The 20,195-nt window shown below is 42.6% G+C and overlaps 1 protein-coding gene across 5 annotated transcripts in view; it reads left to right on the top strand.

The window, feature by feature from the left end:
- pde7a (phosphodiesterase 7A) overlaps window positions 1–20,195 on the top strand; it is a 159,116-nt gene that overhangs the window by 42,106 nt on the left and 96,815 nt on the right. For 3 of the 5 annotated variants that reach the window (XM_068031917.1, XM_068031914.1, XM_068031916.1), the window contains exon 2: window positions 1,247–1,309. The exons of the other annotated variants lie outside the window; for them this stretch is intronic. In XM_068031917.1, coding sequence (XP_067888018.1) covers window positions 1,247–1,309 — 63 coding nt within the window. The remainder of the gene's footprint in view (window positions 1–1,246; window positions 1,310–20,195) is intronic. 5 annotated transcript variants of the gene reach the window in all.

The following is a 20,195-nucleotide window of genomic DNA, read 5'->3' as shown; positions in this document are numbered from 1 at the left end:
TGAGTCATTTATGGCACAGAAGGAGGCCTTTCGGCCCATCAAATTCATACTGGCTCTCTGGAGCTATTCAGTCATTCCCACTCCCCAGCTAGATCCCCATAGCCATGCAAGTCTATTAGATTGTTTTCTAGTTCTGATGTCGCCTAGGTTGTTCTGCAACGTGAACGTGCTACCTGAGCGTCGTATAGGTGTATCGTATAGAGTATCCAAGTTTGCTGATGATATAAAGCTAGGTGTGAGGAGGATGCGAAAAAGCTGCAAAAGGGTTGAGACCAGTTAAGTGAGTGCGCAACAAGGTGACAGATGGAGTGTAATGTGGGGAAGTGTGAGGTTATTCACTTTGGTAATAAGAATAGAAAAGCATTTTTTTTTTAAAGGTGTGAAACTTTTAATGATGCTCAGAGAGACTTGGGTGTACTCTTAAAAGGAAATTAGTATGCAGGTACAACAAGCAATTAGGAACGCACTTGACATGTTGGCCTTTATCACAAGGCGGGTTGGAGTACAAGAATAAGGAAGTCTTGCTACAATTGTGTAGGGCTTTGGTGAGACCACACCTGGTGTACTGTGCACAGTTTTAGTCTCAATATTTAAGGAAGGATATACTCACCTCAGAGGCGGTACAGCAAAGTTTCACTAAATTGGTCCCTGGGATGAGGGGGTTGCCCTATGATGACAGGCTGAGTAAATTGGGCCTATATTCTTTGGCGTTTAGAAGAATGAGAGGTGATCTTATTGAAATATACTTGATTCTTTAAGGACTTGACAGGGTAGACACAGAGAAGTTGTTTTCCCCTGGCTGGGGAATCTAGAACACAGGGGCACAGTCTCAGAAAAGGGGTCGATCCTTTTGGACTGAGATGAGGAGAAATTTCTTCACTCAAAGGCTTGTAAATCTTTGGAATTCTTTTACCCCAGAAGTTTGCGAATGTTCCATAAATGAATATATTTAAGGCTGTGATAGACAGATTTTTGGTGTCTCAGGGAATTAAGGGATATGGGGAGCGGGCAGGAAAGTGAAATTGAGGAAGAAGGTCATTCATGATCATATTGAATGGAGGAGCAGGCTCAAGGGCTGTATGATCTACTCCTGCTCTTATTCTTAATGTTCTTATATTCTTGTATTGGCTTATGTAGAAACCTAAATATACCTTTATGCAATAGGACAACTTGGGAAAATACTGGGGCTACAAATTTATTGGATGCTTGCTATTGTACTACCTACTTTTTTTTTATTTTCTTATAGACCTTCTCAAACTCTTCTAACCTTTGGATCCCTTCATCTGGGTGGGAAGAACGCTTTCTGGAGGTACTATTGTTGTGTGTGTGTATGGAAAGAGTTAACAGGAAATCTTTATTTAAATACATGTCTGTGCAGATCTTAACCTTTTCCATCATAAATTCCTATATTTACATGTATAATGGAAATTGCCTCAGCAAACTTGTCATGCTGTAATTGCACTTTGTGAGTCGAGGTGCTACAGTACCACCACTGCCAAGAGAATGTAATTAGAGAGTGATAAATTTACACAGGCAGTTTCTATTTTATACATGGTTAGCAGAGTTTATAATGGAAATATAAAAATAAGGTGTTTGCCACCATCAGATCATTTTCTTGACAAAATTGTATCGGTCTCTCTCTCTCCTCTCGATCCAAGGCCATATTGACTGACATGCGTGCCTGATGTCGCTTCACTGACTTTAGCATTTAAGTCGCCCATTACAGTTAACACATCAGTTAATGTGACTTGATCATAACACTTTAGGATGTCGCCGTAAAATACCTCTGTTTCCTTATAACTCTGATCGTGTGTCAGGGCATAAACTTGTATGACAGCCAGATCAAAATGCTTTCCCTCAGTCTTAATCATGATCACTCTTTCTGCAAAAGCAGCAGTTTTACTGTAAAATGGGCACTGAATTATATCTGCATGTACTGGTTCAATCACCTCTTTCCCTCTAATCCTGCTTTTTCTGAGCTTTACACTTGGTCTTGACTCCACTTGTGCAATGCACAGAAGATATTGGGCTTCATAAATTGAGGTATTGAGTGCAAAACCAGGGAAGTTATGCTGAACCTTTTATAAAGCTTCGATTAGGCCACAACTGGAGTATTGTGACCAGTTCTGATCACCACGTTTTAGGAAGGATGTGAGGGTCCTTGCAAGGGTGAAGAGGAGATTCACCAGAATGGTTCCAAATATGGGGGATTTTAGCTACAAGGTTAGGTTGGAGAAGCTGGGGTTGTTCTCTTTGGAGCAAAGGAGATTGAGGGGCAATTTGATAGAGGTGTACAAAATTATGACATGTTTAGATAAGGTAGACAAAGAGAAGCTGTTCCCATTAGTGGAGAGTACAAGGACTAGGGGACAGAGATTTAAGGTTTTGGGCAAGAGATGCAGCGGTATTGTGAGGAAGAACTTTTTACATAGCAAATGGTAAAGACCTGGAACTCTGCCTTGCGAGGGTGGTGGAAGTGGAAATAATGGAGGAAGGAACTTGAAGGAAATAAACTTGCAGTGCTATGGGGATAGAGGCAGGAAATGAGACAGATTGAATTGCAGTCTCGAGACCCAGCATGGACTTGATGGGCCGAATGTCCTCCTTCTGTGCCATTTTGACTCTAAGACTCTAAGATCAACTAGTAATAAATTAAAAGCCTTGTGACTCTGCACATTTCATATGGTTATGCTTGAATTCCTGTTAATGTCATGCCTATTTATATGAGCTATACCATTACACATACCTTCCAGTCCTCCAAATGGTATGCCTGCCATTCTATTATTTCACTTTTTTTTTTTACCCCCGCTCTATATTAGATAAGTATTTATTTTGCTTTTATTTCCATTATCCATTTTTAATATTTTAAATGTAACATTTTAAATCTGGGCCCAGTCTTTTTCCTTCTGCTTCCAGCCCTGTTCTGGCACCCCACGTGCACTCGCTGGACTGATGTTTGCCCGTTTCCCAGCATTGGGAAACCACCACTTGACTTTTGAAAATATTCCTACTACTTTGGCCTTCAGCTGACCACTCCTTCCTACTATTGTGGGTCTTGGCAGCTTGACCTCCAGCTGCCACCTGCACCCAGCCCCACTTCTAGAATCATAGAATGATACAGGATAGAACGAGGCCATTAAGTCCATCATGTCTGTACCACTGGTTTTGTTGCAGCATCCCATAATGGTCACACACACCACACCCTCTGGCTTTATTATCTTCACACCAGTTAACGAAAGCCTGAGTGGGGCCTGACCTACAAAAATAATTTAAGTGACGATGGGGGGCATAAAACAAAGACTGCAGAAATATTTGGTTTCCTAGTCACATTTTTTCTGCCCCTGGCCCTGCATCCTCCAAACCAGGGGAACCAAGGATAATTTAGTACTGCTATCTTAGCATTAGGTCAGACCAGCTAATTCTACTCTGACTGAAGATTGACTGCGAAAATTTCTGGCCTGGAAAACTCAGCTGCTCACTCGATAAATTTGCTGAGCCATCATTTAACATCATTTGGAAAAGCTTGAAAGTGTAAAATGGTTCAGATACATATGTCAATTTATATTTCAGATTGTGTCTGACATTGCACTTTAATGTGTTTCAAGATCATTTGTTTCACTTTGGTTATGGTGGTGACTGGTGAATTAGACTGTTGATTTTATATTATGTAGTTTATTTTTTAAAAGATTGGATTACAAGGATAAATATGGATGAAGAAGGTATTCAGCCCATATTCATTTATCCATCCAAAAAGACCATACATTATCCACATCACGTTATTCAGTTTCTTCTTAAATGATTCCAGAGTTTTGCCTCCACAAATCAAGCTAAGAGCTCATCTGATGTGTAGAATAGTCTGGAAAATTTTATGACATTAGTTGTATATTTGCTTTTTACTACTTTGAACATGCTTGGCACTCATTTGTAGTAATTTTTCACATCTACCTCTTTCTATACTTTTCTTGTCTTGTATATATCTGCCATCTCTGAGCTGCTTCTCTTCAAAGCTGAAACTCCAAGACCTTTCCAGTCTTTCATGGTACCTTAGTGCTCCAGTGCTCCAAATTAACCTTACAGACTACTATAACAACCCACCACTTGAGGATCATTCTGGAGAGTACAAATCACTACTGGCTTCTTTTCTTCGCTAATAATCATCTTTCAACCACTTTCTCCTGGTGGTGACCCTTTCACCTTTGCTTCCAACAGCACATTCAAGGAACTCGTGAACAGTTTTATCACTAAGATGGAGACAATCTAACTATTCAGCAGCCCATGCTGCTTTCACCCAAACTGCTGACCACCCAACTTCTCTTTCTAGCTCCCATACTAACTGACATCTGTGCTCCTCACCTCTGAAATTTGTGCTCATCCTTACTGCAACTCCATTTGAATTATCTATCAATATTCTGCTCTTGCCAAGCAGCCCTGATCAAAGTCACAAATCACATCCTCTGTAACTTTGACCATTAATGTATTAACATCCAAAATCTCTCTGTAGTATTTGTGGTCAGCCACACCAATCTCCTCCTACACTTCTGTTCCATTGTCCAGAACATCTCTAGCATTGGCTTCTCTTTCTATCCTGCATCATTACCTCTGAATCCTCCAAACATCTATTCCTGGCCTCTTTCTCTTCCTTATCTCTGTGCTGCCACCTTCCGATGTCATCCACAGACGTGGCATCAGCTTCCACATGTATACTAACAGTACCCAGCTGTATCTCAACCGCTCCACTGTCTGTGTTATCAGATTGCTCATTTGACATTCAGTCTTGGATGACTGGCAGTTTCTTCTAGTTAAGCATTGGAAAGACCAAAACTGTTGTCTTGGTCTCTCACCACCAGCTACGTGCCCCCTCTCCGGCTATTGTCTCAGGCTCACCTAGACTATTTCAAGCTATGCTGTTCTATTGCAGCCCAAGCTGGGCATCTGAGTCTATATCCTCTCCATCACCAGGACTGCTTACTCCTACTTTTGCAACATTGCCAGCCTCTGCTCTTACCTCAGCTCATTTGCTGCTGATCCCTACTCATGCTTTATTACCTCCAGAAAGTTATTCAAATGCCTTTCTGGCTGGCCTCCGATTAGATACCCTCTGTAAACTTAAACTATTGTTATCTTGCACCAAATCCCACTCACCTTACTTACTATGTTGGCTCCCAACCCCTAACACCTCATTTATATGTCTCATCCTAGTATTTAAATCGCTTTTGCAGCCTCCCCCATCTTTACAACCCTACTCCACTTGAACTTTCTGTTCCTCTGACTCCGGCCTCTTGCTCATTGCTCACTGCTCCCTCCCTCCACCACCACCTCAGCTTCAGCTGCTTAGGCCCCACATCCCTTCTCTAAACGCCCCCTCCTCCTTTCTGACTCACCTCAAAGCCCACCTATTTGACCAAGCTTTTGGTCACTCTTGCTAATATTTCTTTTAATTACATCTATAATGCACTTTGGGATATACTTGAATGTTCAAAGTGTTCTCCATATTTATTGGCTTTTCTCTGAGCAGCCTCCAGGGAATTCAATTCAGAGAAGTGTGAGGTAATGCATTTGGGGAGGGCAAACAAAGTGAGGGAATACACAATAAACGGGAGGATATTGAGAGGGGTAGAAGAAGTGAGACACCTTGGAGTGCATGTCCACAGGTCCTTGAGGATGGCAGGACATGTAGATAAAGTGGTGAAGAGGCGTATAGAATGCTTTCCTTTATTGGCCGATGTATAGAATACAAAAGTAGGGGTGTAATGCTGGAACTGTATAAAACACTGGTTAGACTACAGCTGGAGTATTGCATACAGTTCTGGTCGCCACATTACAGGACGGACATAATTGCTTGGGAGAGAGTACAGAGGAGATTTACAAGAATGTTGCCAGGGCTTGAAAGTTGCAGCTGTGAGGAAAGATTGCATCGGCTATGGTTGTTTTCCTTAGAACAGAGGAAGCTGAGGGGTGACTTAATTGAGGTGCACAAAATTATGAGGGGCCAGTGGGAGTCTACACAAAATTACAAATGAGGCTCTGGCATTGGAATGGACAGGACCTCCACATCCTGGGTCTTTCTGGGTTCTTGATCCACTACCGGGCTCCCCAGTACCCTTCCTGCTTCCTTGTTAATGTTGGGGCCAACTTTACTAATTGCTATCAAAATCATTAGCATCTTAAGGACCCAGTCTCTCCCAGTCGCACTGACCTTTAGCATAGTCTTACTCATTCTATTTTGTTTCTTTCCAGCAAGCCTGATGCATACAGTGGTATAGGTTGTGGAATTTTTGTTCTATCTCATACACGGTGCATCTTTCTTTCATGACCTGACCCACATATGCACTTAGCCCTGAATCCTTTCTCTAGTTTCTCTCTTATCTCCCCTTATTCCTTCTTTGAGCTTTTCTTGTCTGTGTGATGTATCTCCTGCTCTCTTGACCTCATTCTCATTAAACTGATGAGCACCTAATGTGGCTTCTTGGCCTCTGTGCTAGCTATCATTATAAATGGTTCCCTCTCCTTCTCCTCCCTTTCAAAACTGCCATCATCAACTCCTCAAAACAAACAAAACCTGTTGATTACTGCTTATTGCACAACTCAATGGATGAATTGGTCCATCTGCATCTTAAACATCATTTGGAGGAAGTACTGAGGGCATAAAATGTAGAGTGAGTGGGTCAGTAGTACCACCACTGACTAATATCCTAACTGCCTATTTAAGTGATTCTCAATGGAAGAAACAGATCTTCAATATTGAAAAGTAAAAATAATAATTTTGAATACTTCACATTTTTAAGTTGGTACTTGGAGACCTTTTTAAATTGAAAATTCCTCTTGCATTTCCTACTTTTTTCTCAATTTTTGTGGTGTACATATAGCACAGGTGTCTCCTGAAGCTCCTGACTATTAAAAAAAAAAGAATGCTATTACTTCGGAGAAAATACTGAACTCCACCTAAATCATACTAGGTTCTTTGTTTTTAATTCGTTCATGGGATCTGGGTTTTGCTGGCAAGGCCAGAATTTATTGCTGATCCCCAATTGCCCTCGAGAATGTGGTGGTTGAGAAGGCCTTCTTGAACCGCTGCAGTGCACAGTGCTGTTAGGAAGGGAGTTCCAGGATTTTGACCCAGCGACAGTGAAGGAATAGTGATATAGTTCTAAGTCAGGATGGTGTGAGACTTGGAGAGGAACTTGCAGCATATGATATTCCCATGTATATGTTCTAGGCGATAGAGGTCGCATGTTTGGATGGTGCTATTGAAGGAGCCTTGGCAAGTTGCTGCAGTGCATCTTGTAGAGGGTGCACACTGCTCCCACTGTTCGATGGGGATGGGGGTGCCAATCAAGCGGGCTGCTTTGTCCTGGATGATGTTGAGCTTCTTGAATGCTGTTCGAGCTGCACTTATCCAGGCAAGTGGAGAGTATTGCATCACATTCCTGACTTGTGTCTTGTAGATAGTTGGGAGGTGACTTACTTGCTGCAGAATTCCCAGCCTTTGACCTGCTCTTGTAGCCACAGTCTTTATATGGCTGGTCCAGTTAAATTTCTAGTCAGTGGTAACTTTTCACATATGGTCCCTCTTCTTGGGGGATAAAGAGGAATATAACAATGAAAATGGACCACAGAAAAACTCGAGGGTGAAAAGAAAATAAAAGACAAAAAGGAAAATGCATAAATATCAGCTGTAACGAACTGTCATGCTATGTCCCCACCTGCTTAGAATGAGGCACATTAATGTTGTCATGAACATTGATTTTTAAACTGTTACTGGAGTGAGGGGAGGACTTGTTAAACAGATCAGCCATGGCTGGAAAAGATATTTGCATATTAACAGTCAGTGATTGGAAGGGTAAAGGACCATTCCCTGATACATTCAACCCACAATGGACCTTGATCACCAGGTATGGTGTGTAAGAGGAGCATTCCAGAGACTGCTAAGGTGATACAATGCAAGACATGGTCAGACCAGTTAGTCACATGACTAATTTGTTTGGCAAACTGGGCTTTTCAGAATTGTACCAACAGTTTGAACTGAGAAAGTCTGTTTTCTCCTGAACTGAGAAGATCTCTCCCGTCTGCTCCCATCTCTTTCTCGCAAGCCTCTGAATCCACTGAAGACACATGGAACCCCAAGAGAGAAAAGTCTCCTACAACGAACAAGGTTTAAGAAGAATACTGGGCCCCAACGAAAAGCAAGATCTACCTACAATCCAGGACTCTACAGTGAGCTCCAAGAACCATAACAAAAACTCTTCAGATATTGCTTCGCATTCTTCCACTTTATTTTTCTTCTCTTTTCTGTCTCTATCTGCATGTGTGTATTGCGTATGCATGCTAGTGTGGACGCGTTAACCAAATTAGAGTTTAAGTTCAAGTTTAATAAATTTCTCCTTTTCTTCGTTAAACCTAAGAAAGCCTGTTTGTGCTGGTTTCTTTGCTTTATAATTGGAAAGCGTTGAACAAGGATTCACCAAGGGGGAGCTGAAAACATGGTGTGTTTAAAATTAAACCCTGTTACAGTAAGACCAGGTGAAGGCTGAGAGGGACCTCTAGATACCTTTCTCACACCAACAAATTAACCCTTTAATGAGCCACATGGAAGATGGCAGGATCCCCAAGGACACATTGTACAGCGAGCTAGTCACTGGTGTCAGACCTACCGGCCGTCCATGTCTCCGCTTTAAAGACGTCTGCAAACGCGACATGAAGTCCTGTGACATTGATCAAAAGTCGTGGGAGTCAGTTGCCAGCGATCGCCAGAGCTGGCGGGCAGCTATAAAGGAGGGGCTAAAGTGTGGCGAGTCGAAGAGACTTAGCAGTTGGCAGGAAAAAAGACAGAAGCGCAAGGGGACACCCAACTGTGTAACAGCCCTGACAACCAATTTTATCTGCAGCACCTGTGGAAGAGTCTGTCACTCTAGAATTGGCCTTTATAGCCACTCCAGGCGCTGCTCCACAAACCACTGACCACCTCCAGGCGCTTACCCATTGTCTCCCGAGACAAGGAGGCCAAAGAAGAGAGGGGTAGTTATGCATAATTGCAGCCACCAAACACACAATCCACCCAAACCTAAACAACCGTAGAGCCATTTCACAACACATGATAGGAAATGAAAATTGCAGGAACTGTAAGATATAGTGCTTAGTATACCACTTAATGCAAGTCTACTCTGACCAAGATTGTAGCACAGTAATTTTCCCGTGCAAACTGGAGGAACGTAACCCTACTTGAAATTGATAGTACATGTTCGTTACCAGTTTCCGTTTGCTGTAGGATTCAGTGGTGTTAGTCACTCGTGTATCTAGTCTGAGCATCTTAGTTTTATGGTAGTTGGCTTACCCTTCCCGATTTTTAAATGCACAATAACATAACCTGGGAGTGTAATAATAATATCCTCTTCTGACTGGAACCAAATATTCATGCCGTTTCCACATGTATTGCTTTAATTTCTCTGGAGTTGGGCCGTGTGAACAATTGCTGCAACAAGGCCAGATACAAATCATTAAGCTGTTTTATTTCACAGTGAGTAAATATATTAATATACTGAGCTATAGTTATGATTAGATCCACTTCATCATAAACTATGCCCCCTGACATCAGTGGGCTATTTAACTTGACTTAAAATTATTTCTGACTAGTCTTTCCTAAATTCCAGTCATCTTTCTGCCAGTATTTTATTTCTCATGCTTTTACACTTCGAGAAGGTCTGCCAATCCTTATGCCGGGGCCAGCAACTTCTAACACAATGGACTGCGTCACTTATTGATTTACCAAGACAACCGAGTGAACAGCTTGTCATCTACAGTCTGTGTACAACATCAAGGCTAGCTCATTAGCATCTTAACTACCGATTGTCTCAGTATCTCTTTTAAACTTGTGTGAATACATTCTACTTTAAAACGCAACACTAAAAAGGTAAGCTCCCCCACCCCCTAGACCTTTTCTGTAAAAATGGTCAAAACTTTGTGAAATATAGCAGTATGAAATGATCTTTCAGAACAGTAATGTGACATAAGAACATTTACATAAGCACAGATCTTGTTTATTGGTTTACATAATATGTGACGTGTGATGTTTATAATTGCTGAAACAAGGCCAGATACAAATCGCTGAACTGTTTCATTTCACAATAAGCTGGAGTCATGATTAGGTCCACTTAGTAATACATCATAATATAAGCCACAATGCTGCACTGGATTAATAAAGTAGTGCGAAGGGAGGAGGCAAGAGCTGAAGGGCAGCTTTTCAGAGGAGTTAGAAGTAGGTAGCAGTTTCCAACATGTTCTGTTCATTAGGTGGATGTTAAAGATCCCATGGCACTATTTCGAAGAAGAGCAGGGGAGTTATCCCTGGTGTCTTGGCTAATATTTAAAGCACTTTGAGACACCTGGAGGAGGTGAAAAGCACTATATGAATCCGTCTTTTTTATTAAAACAGTCGGTATTGAGTGATTTGATGCTGAAAATATATGAAGGGATAGGGACCAAGTAGATAGAAACAGACTGTTTCCTGTGGTCTAGAATAAAGATACATTGGTATCGGATTAAATTTGAGATTTAGGGCGGTGAGCATGAGAAAGCATTTTACACAGAGGGTTTTGAGGCTGTACCAGAGTGGAGTGACATTTAAAAATAGGTTGGTAGGTTGTTCGAGAAAAGGGCAATGAAAGGATATGAGAACACTTGTGAAGATGAATACCAATAGGGATTGGCTGGGCTGAACACACTGCTTCCATATTGCAATTTCTATGTAATTGTCAGTAAAACAGGCCAGCAATAATAATGTCCTCCAATAAAGCAAGCTGGGGCTCCAGTTTTTATTTTTTTTCGTTATAGAGGCAGCTGCTGTTAACATTACATGTTTCAAATTAATGATGTGTGAGATCAGTAATGTGATAAAAATTACTTTTTGGGAATGGCATAAGCAGATTTCCATACACTGCAAATTTATTTGTGTAGGGACTGCAGTCAAGTTATCATGGGCAGAAGCTGTGATTTTGTTGCAAACACAACTGCAAGAATTGGGAGTGATGGCAGCAATAAGGTTCATAGCTCCAAGTGAAAGTCCCTAGCTCTCAAAACAGTTGCACTAGTTTGGAATTAAAGTAGAGTGTATTCACTACTGACCGTCTCCCTTAGAAGCCTGCTAATGATGTATAAGTAAAACGAATATTCTAGTAAAAGTGTACATGCACTCCTCCTCACCTCCGTTTATATCTGTCTCCTTCATTGACTGGGGCACACATGAGCCATGACACATAAACCAGACGGATTGTTTGTAGAATTGTCAACCAGTTGGGGTTTCAAGGCTGTTTGGCCTGCCTACGTTTTTGGCCACAACTAGAGGCTGCCTTTGTTTTGCTATGAACAGATGTCAATGCAGTTGTCTCGTACGTAATCAAGGTGCACTGGCTCAAGGTACATTTATTTAGGTGCTTTAGCAATACCACATTGATTCAGAAGAGTAGACCAGATGTCTACATGCAAGTTTCTAACAAAAGTAATGGAATTCCATATGTCTTCTATAAAGTGGTGATACAGTCCTTCCACCAAGCCCCACATACATCAGGAAGGAATGCAGTTTTCATTGCTGTCCACTGGACGCTTCCCACTGGTTTGCATGACGGTAATATCAGGTTATAAACATTTATTTATGTTAAGATATGACCATTGTCCTTGGATTTCCAGTGAGTAAACTTAAATCAGATTATTAGGAGATTCTGCTGTGCTACTGTTTAGCAGGTAGAAGTCCCTCGGGGATGGGGGAACACATTCCATGCACAGAAAATAGTCAATTTAGGAACAGAAAATATAATTTGGCCAGAAAGCCTGCCTTGTGTTCATTGATATCAGACCTGCCTATCATTTATCCTTTAATTCCCCTGAAGTACATTTAACTGTGTTTGACCACATTTCTAATTTTTTAGGGCTTCATGATCCAGTGGCCATTGAATTTCTTGCCTGCCACTATTCACTTCATTTCCTTCTCCATTGTTACTAGATGGGAACAATTACCACATATAATGATAGAATGCATCGGTGTTAAGTTTCAGCTAAATACTGTTAAATACTAGACTACCAAAGCTTTGTGTTATGATTCCAGATGGCATTGGGAGACTTCAATTGCTAATCTCCATTGATGCGCAGCTTGTGTGTCAGCCATGGCTCAGTGGGCAGCACTCTCACCTGAGTCAGAAGGGTGTGGGTTCGTATCCCACTCTGGGATTTAAGCTAACGCTCCAGTGCAGTATCGAGGGAGTGCTGCACCGAGATATTGTCTTTTGGGTGAGATGTTAAACCAAGGCCCCATCTGCGCTCTTGTGAACATCAAAGATCCCATGGCCATATTTCGTAAAAGAACAGGGGAGTTATCACCAGTGTTCTGGTCAATATTTTTCCTTCAATCAACATCACAAAAGCAGATTATCTGGTCATTATCACATTGCTATTGGTGGGAGTTTGCTGTGTGCAAATTAGGTCCTGCATTTCCGACATTGAAACAGTGACTACGCTTCAAAAAATTGAGTGGGAGGCGGGGGCTGCCGTTCCTGTCCTGCCCCCACTGCAATTTTACGAGTGGCGGGGAGGTGACAAATGGCCTGCCTGACTCAGGCCAATTAGGCCCTTAGGTGGCCAATATCAAGGGGCGGTTCAGTAGAAAGCCACCCAGTGAAACCTGGCAGCCTCTTTGGAAGCTGTGGGTGGCTCTCCTGATAGGGCACCCTGTGCCCGAGGGGGTGATGCCCCCCCCCCACTCCGTGGCACAAGCCATCCCCCTGGAGCACCTCCCCTCCCTTCTCGAGCAAATCCCCTTGACATTCAACGACATTACCATCGCTGAATCCCCCACTATCAACATTCTAGGAGTTACCATTGACCAGAAACTGAACTGGAGTAGCCATATAAATACCGTGGCTACAAGAGCAGGTCAGAGGCTAGGAATCCTGAGGTGAGTAACTCACCTCCTGACTCCCCAAAGCCTGTCCATCATCTACAAGGCACAAATCAGGAGTGTGATGGAATACTCTCCACTTGCCTGGATGGGTGCAGCTCCAACAACACTCAAGAAGCTCGACACCATCCAGGACAAAGCAGCCTGCTTGATTGGCACCCCATCTACAAACATTCACTCCAACCACCACCGATGCACAATGGCAGCAGTGTGTACCATCTACAAGATGCACTGCAGCAATGCACCAAGGCTTCTTAGACAGTACCTTGCAAACCGGCGACCTCTACCAACTAGAAGGACAAGGGCAGCAAATACATGGGAACACCACCACCTGCAAGTTCCCCTCCAATTCACACACCATCCTGACTTGGAACTATATCACCGTTCCTTCACTGTCGCTGGGTCAAAATCCTGGAACTCCCTCCCTGACAGCACTGCAGCGGTTCAAGAAGGCAGCTCACCACCACCTTCTCAAGGGCAATTAGGGATGGGCAATAAATGCTGGCCTGGCCAGCGACGCCCACATCCCATGAATGAATAAAAAAAAAATCCCACTGATTGGCTGGCAGCTATTGGAGGTGGGACTTCCTGCCTCAGCGGGGCAGAAGCCCCCTCGAGGCCACTTAAAGGCCTTGGCCACGTAAGATCATGATATGGCTTTCAGGCTTTACGGAGGTGGGCTTGCCCTCGACTTTTTCTGCGACCGTACCCATGGTAAGTTATTCTTACTTTACCTGCTTGACTTACCTGCAGCTTTGGCATGGTTGCCCACACCATACACCTCCAGAGCCTCTTCTCCATTGTCTAGCTGGGTGAAACTGTCCTTGTATGGTTCCATTTTTGCCTATCCGGTCATAGCCCATCACCCTATGTTCACTAACCTACATTGGCTTCTGTTTTGGCAAAAAAAAACCCTTGGTATTCAAATTCTTGTCTTTGTTTACAACTCCTCCCCCCAGTGGCTTCACCCCTCCCTATTTCTCTAACCTTCTCCAGCCCTCTGTGATCTCTATGCTCCTCCAATTCTGGCCTTTTGCACATAACTGATTTTCTTCACTCCACCATTGGTGGCACAAACAAAACATCCAAACCTTAGAATTGGAGCAGTGAATGGTCTAAAGGCTGATCTCTTATGTTAAAAAATGTTAAAAGGTTGATCTATCAGAAAAGAATAGAAAAACTCATCCTTCAGCCTTGAAAGAAGTTGAATGACAGCATATATAATAAAAGCAAAATACTACAGATGTTGGAAATCTGAAATAAAAACAAAAACTGCTGGAAATACTCAGCAGGTCTGGCAGCATCTGTCGAGTGAGAAGCAGAGTTAATGTTTCAGGTCAGTGACCCTTCATCAGAACTGGCAGAGCCAGAAATGTAATAGGTTTTAAGCAAGTAAAGTAGGGGAGGGGCAAGAGATAACAAAAGAGAAGGTGTTGATAGGGCAAGATCACAGAGAATAACTGACCAGCAGGTCATGGAGCAAAGGCAAACGGTATGTTAATAGTGTGCTGAAAGATGAAGCGCTAGTACAGAGAGGATGTTAATTGACCGAAAACTGAACAGCCTGACCCCAAGCACAAACATGAAAAAAACAGTGGGTAGGCACAGTAGAAACAAACTAAAATAAAATAAACACATAAAGAAAAAAATAACTAAAAATAAAAAGGGGGGGCCCGTCATGCTCTGAAATTATTGAACTCTATGTTCAGTCCAGCAGCTGTAGTGTGCCCAATCGATAAATGAGATGCTGTTCCTCGAGCTTGCGTTGATGTTCACTGGAACACTGCAGCAATCCCAGGACAGAGATGTGGGCATGAGAGCAGGGGGGAGTGTTGAAATGGCAAGCAACCGGAAGCTCGGGGTCATGCTTTCGGACTGAGCGGAGGTGTTCTGCAAACCTGTCACCCAGTCTACCCCAGTAGAGGAGACTACATTGTAAGCAGCGAATACAGTATACTAAATTGAAAGAAGTAGAAGTAAATCGCTGCTTCACCTGAAAGGAGTGTTTGGGGCCTTGAATAGTGAGGAGAGAGGAGGTAAATGGGCAGGTATTGCACCTCCTGTGATTGCAGAGCCAGGTGCCGTGGGAAGGGGACGAGGTGGTGGGGGTAATGGAGGAGTGGATGACAGTGTAGTTTTGAAAGAGAGTGCATTTACACTGCAAATTTAGCATTGGTGCAAAGTAGTTTGAGTGTAAACGGGCACTAAATTTGTGAAGTGTAAATTGGATATCAGGACCCGAACTCTCACCCAAGCAAAGTGGGATGAGACTATCCCTTCAGCAAGTCTCATTCTGCTTCAGTCTGATGTCTGTTTGGGTCCTGTGTGTCTTGAACACAAGAAATAGGAGCAGTCGACCATATGACCCCTTGAGTCTGCACTGCCAATCAATACGATCATGGCTGATCTTGGGCTTCAACCCCACTTTCGTGCCTGCTCCCCATATCCCTTGATTCCCTGAGACCAAATATCTGTCTATCCCTGCCTTAAATGTATTCAGCAATGGAGCATCCACTACCCTCTTATGAATCTATCAAAGATTCATAACCCTTTGAGTAAAGTAATTTCTCTTCATCCTACTCCTAAGTTATCGTCCCCTTATCCTGAGACTGTGCCCCTGTGTTTTAGTTTCCCCCGACCAGTGGAAACAATCTGTCAGCATCTACCCTGTCAAGTCTCTCAGAATCTTGTATGGTTCAATGAGATCTCCTCTCATTCTTCTAAACTCCAATTTACTCAGCCTCTCATCATAGGAAAACCCTCTCATCCCAGGGACCAACCCAGTGAACCTTCGCTGTACTGCCTCCAATGCAAGTATATTCTTCCATAAATATGGAGACCAAAATTGTACATGGTATTCCAGATATGATCTCACCAAAGCCCTGTAGCAAGACTTCTTTGTTCCTATACTCCAATCCCTTTCCAATAAAGGCCAACATGCCATTTGCCTTCCTAATTACTTGCTGTACCTGCATGCTAACTTTCTGCGTTCCTTGTACAAGCACACCCAAGTCTATCTGAACATCAACATTTAAAAGTTTCACACCTTTCAGAAAATATTCTGCTTTTATATTCTTGTGACCAAAGTGAATGACATCACACTTACCCACATTATACTCCATTTGCCATCTGGTTGCCCACTTGCTTAACCGATCTATATCACCTTTGCAGCCTCTCTGTGTCCTCCCCATAGCTTACCTTTCCACCTAGCTTTGTATCATCAACAAACTTAGATACATTACTCTCTTCTTTGGATCCAAGTCACTAATATAGATTGTAAAATAGCTGAGGCCCCAGGAATGATCCTTGCGGCACTCCACTAGTTACAGTCTGCCAACTTGAAAATGCCCCGTTTATTCCCACTCTTTGCTTCCTGTCCATTAACCAATCCTCTATCAATGCTAATATATTACCCCCAACTCCATGAGCCCTTATCTTGCCTATTAACCTTCTGTGTGGCACCTTATCAAATGCCTTTTGGAAACCAAGTATACTACATCCACTGGTTTCCCTTTATCTATGTTACTAGTTACTTGGCATTCAAAAGAGAGATTCAAGGGATTCAGAGTAAACATGTTCCCACAAATAAAAAGGGTTGGATGGTCAAATCTGGAGCCCCATGGATGTCTAGGAGCTTACAGGGTAAGATAAGGCAGAAAAGGAAAGCTTATGTCCAACACTGAGAACTCAATATGACAAAGCCGAGAGGAATATAGAAAGTGGAGGGGTGAAATCAAAAAGGAAATTAGGAAAGCTAAGAGAGGGCATGAAAGAATATTGACGAGCAAAATCCAGGTGAACCCAAAGATGTTTTATCAATACATTTAAGAGTAAGAGGATAACTATGGAAAGAGTCGGGCCCATAAAAGAACAAAAAGGTAACCAATGTATAGGGGCGGAAGATGTTGTTATTGTTCTTGATGAATACTTTGTGTCGTCTTCACTAAAGAGGAGGAACAATGCAGATAGTGTATTTAAGGAAGAGGGGTGTGAAGAATTGGATGTGATTAGGGCGGCGTAGTGGTTAGCACTGCAACCTCACAGCTCCAGCGACCCGGGTTCAGTTCTGGGTACTGCCTGTGCGGAATTTGCAAGTTCTCCCTGTGACCGCGTGGGTTTCTGCCGGGTGCTCCGGTTTCCTCCCACAGCCAAAGACTTGCAGGTTGATAGGTAAATTGGCGATTGTAAATTGCCCGTAGTGTAGGTAGGTGGTAGGAGAATTGAGGGAAGGTGGGGATGTGGTAGGGAATATGGGATTAATGTAGGATTAGTATAAATGGGCGGTTGTTGGTTGGCACAGACTCGGTGGGCCGAAGGGCCTGTTTCAGTGCTGTATCTCTAAATAAATAAATAAATAAACGTAGGGAGAGAGGAGGTATTAATGGGATTAGCATCCATGAAAATTGATAAATCACCAGGGCTGGATGAAATGTATCCCAGGTTGTTAAAAGAAGCAAGAGAGGAAATAGCGGAAGATCTGAAGTGATTTATGAATTTAATCCCTTGTAGGGACTAAACCAAATCAGGAGTACATCCCTATGAATCTCCTTTAATTAATTTCAATCCAGATAAACTGTTATAGACACTTATTTGGGTCCAAAGAATTGAACTAGTTTTCCCTCAAAGAAGGAAAACTAACAGATAATATTACCATCTTTCAGATAGCCTTTTTTAAAATAATTATGGCTAAGTCATAAATATCCCAGATATTATAAGGGTCTGGGAAACTCTGTTCAATACATATCTCTCCACTTAGAGACACAGAGAGGGGGTTCTTGTAGTTCTGCATGAGACAATTTATTTACTTTTATATATTTATTAAAGAATTTAACATGCAGTACACTTTTAAGTGGATAAGTATACTGCAATATCAAAGATTAGTAAGAAATGTAAAACATAACATTTCTAAAATAGAATCCAAAAGTTCAACCTTGACAATGTTACAGCAAAGTATCTTAGAATATCCATCAAAATTCAAAGTAAACTGTTAACTTACATCCCCGAGGAAGCCTCCTGTCTAACAAGACAAAACACTCTTGGTTAAGAGCAGAATTCTCTTCTCATGTAGTCAGCCGTTCTAACCATAGTTTGAGAAGTATTGATGAGGAATTTCAATACCCCTAATATTTCGATTCAAAACTCTGTTGTTTATACTGTTTCTAATCTATTAACATCTTTTGGAATGTAGGTGTTGCCTTTCTGTGTGTATTTTTCCTGCTTTCGTTATCCATATATGGTAATATCAGTAGCTACTTATTCCCAATTATGGTAATATCATAAGCTGCTTATTCCCAATTAATTATCTGCTGAGAATTCCCTTCTCATGAAGTTGTGAGCTTTTATCTGGTCAAAATGTTTGTAGTGTTTTATAGTAATACTAAGACTTAACTGTATAAATATGTTTTATACTTAAAAGATTTTTAATTAAATTTGTGCAGTAACTGTTTTTGCCAGGGAAAGGGTTGGCCCACTCAAGGACAGAGAAGGGAATCTATGTGTGGATCCAGAGGAAATGGGTGAGGTACTAAATGAGTACTTTGCATCAGTATTCACCAAAGAGAAGGACTTGGTGGATGATGAGCCTAGGCAAGGGAGTGTAGATAGTCTCAGTCATCTCGTTATCAACAAGGAGGAGGTGTTGGGTGTCTTGCAAAGCATTAAGGTAGATAAGTCCCCACGGCCTGATGGGATCTACCCCAGAATACTGAGGGAGGCAAGGGAAGAAATTGCTGGGCCTTGACAGAAATCTTTGCATCCTCATTGGCTACAGGTGAGGTTCCAGAGGACTGGAGGAAAGCCAATGTTGTTCCTTTGTTTAAGAAGGGTAGCAAGGATAATCCAGGAAATTATAGGCCAGTGAGCCTTACGTCAGTGGTAGGGAAATTATTAGAGAGGATTCTTCGGGACAGGATTTACTCCCATTTGGAAACAAACAAACTTATTAGCAAGAGGCAGCATGGTTTTGTGAAGGGGAGGTCGTGTCTCACGAATTTGATTGAGTTTTTTGAGGAAGTGACGAAGAAGGTTGATGAAGGAAGGGCAGTGGATGTTATCTATATGGATTTCAGTAAAGCCTTTGACAAGGTCCCTCATGGCAGACTGGTACAAAAGGTGAAGTCACACGGGATCAGAGGTGAGCTGGCAAGATGGATACAGAACTGGCTCGGTCATAGAAGACAGAGGGTATCAGTGGAAGGGTGCTTTTCTGAATGGAGGGATGGGACTAGTGGTGTTCCGCAGGGATCAGTGTTGGGACCTTTGCTGATTGTATTATATATAAATGATTTGGAGGAAAACGTAGCTGGTCTAATTAGTAAGTTTGCGGACGACACAAAGATTGGTGGAGTTGCGGATAATGATAAGGATTGTCAGAGGGTACAGCAGGATATAGATCGGTTGGATACCTGTGCGGAGAAATGGCAGATGGAGTTTAATCCGGACAAATGTGAGGTAATGCATTTTGGAAGGTCTAATACAGGTGGGAAGTAAATGGCAGAACCCTTAGGAGTATTGACAGGCAGAGAGATCTGGGCGTACAGGTCCACAGGTCACTGAAAGTGGCAACGCAGGTGGATAAGGTCGTCAAGAAGGCATATGGCATGCTTGCCTTCATCGGTCGGGGCATAGACTATAAAAATTGGCAAGACATGCTGTAGCTGTACAGAACTTTAGTTAGGCTATACTTAGAATATTGCGTGCAATTCTGGTCGCCACACTACCAGAAGGACGTGGAGGCTTTGGAGAGGGTACAGAAGAGGTTTACTAGGATGTTGCCTGGTCTGGAGGGCATTAGCTATGAGGAGAGGTTGGATAAACTCGGATTGTTTTCACTGGAAAGACGGAGGTGGAGGGGCGACATGATAGAGGTTTACAAAGTTATGAGCGGCATGGACAGAGTGGATAGTCAGAAGCTTTTTCCCAGGGTGGAAGAGTCAGTTACTAGGGGACATGGGTTTAAGGTGAGAGGGGCAAAATTTAGAGGGGATGTGCGAGGCAAGTTCTTTACACAGAGGGTGGTGAGTGCCTGGAACTTGCTGCCAGGGGAGGTGGTGGAAGCAGGTACGATAGCGACGTTTAAGAGGCATCTTGACAAATACATGAATAGGATGGGAATAGAGGGATACAGTGCCCGGAAGTGCAGAAGGTTTTAGTTTAGGCAGGCATCAGGATTGACGCAGGCTTGGAGGGCCGAATGGCCTGTTCCTGTGCTGTGCTGTTCTTTGTTCTTTTTGGGTCAAATTGGGTTTAAACG

This window comes from Heterodontus francisci, chromosome 5 (assembly GCF_036365525.1).
Source record: "Heterodontus francisci isolate sHetFra1 chromosome 5, sHetFra1.hap1, whole genome shotgun sequence".
NCBI lineage: Eukaryota > Metazoa > Chordata > Chondrichthyes > Heterodontiformes > Heterodontidae > Heterodontus > Heterodontus francisci.
Note: the sequence above shows the minus strand (reverse complement) of the source record. Positions and strands in the feature narration are given on the sequence as shown.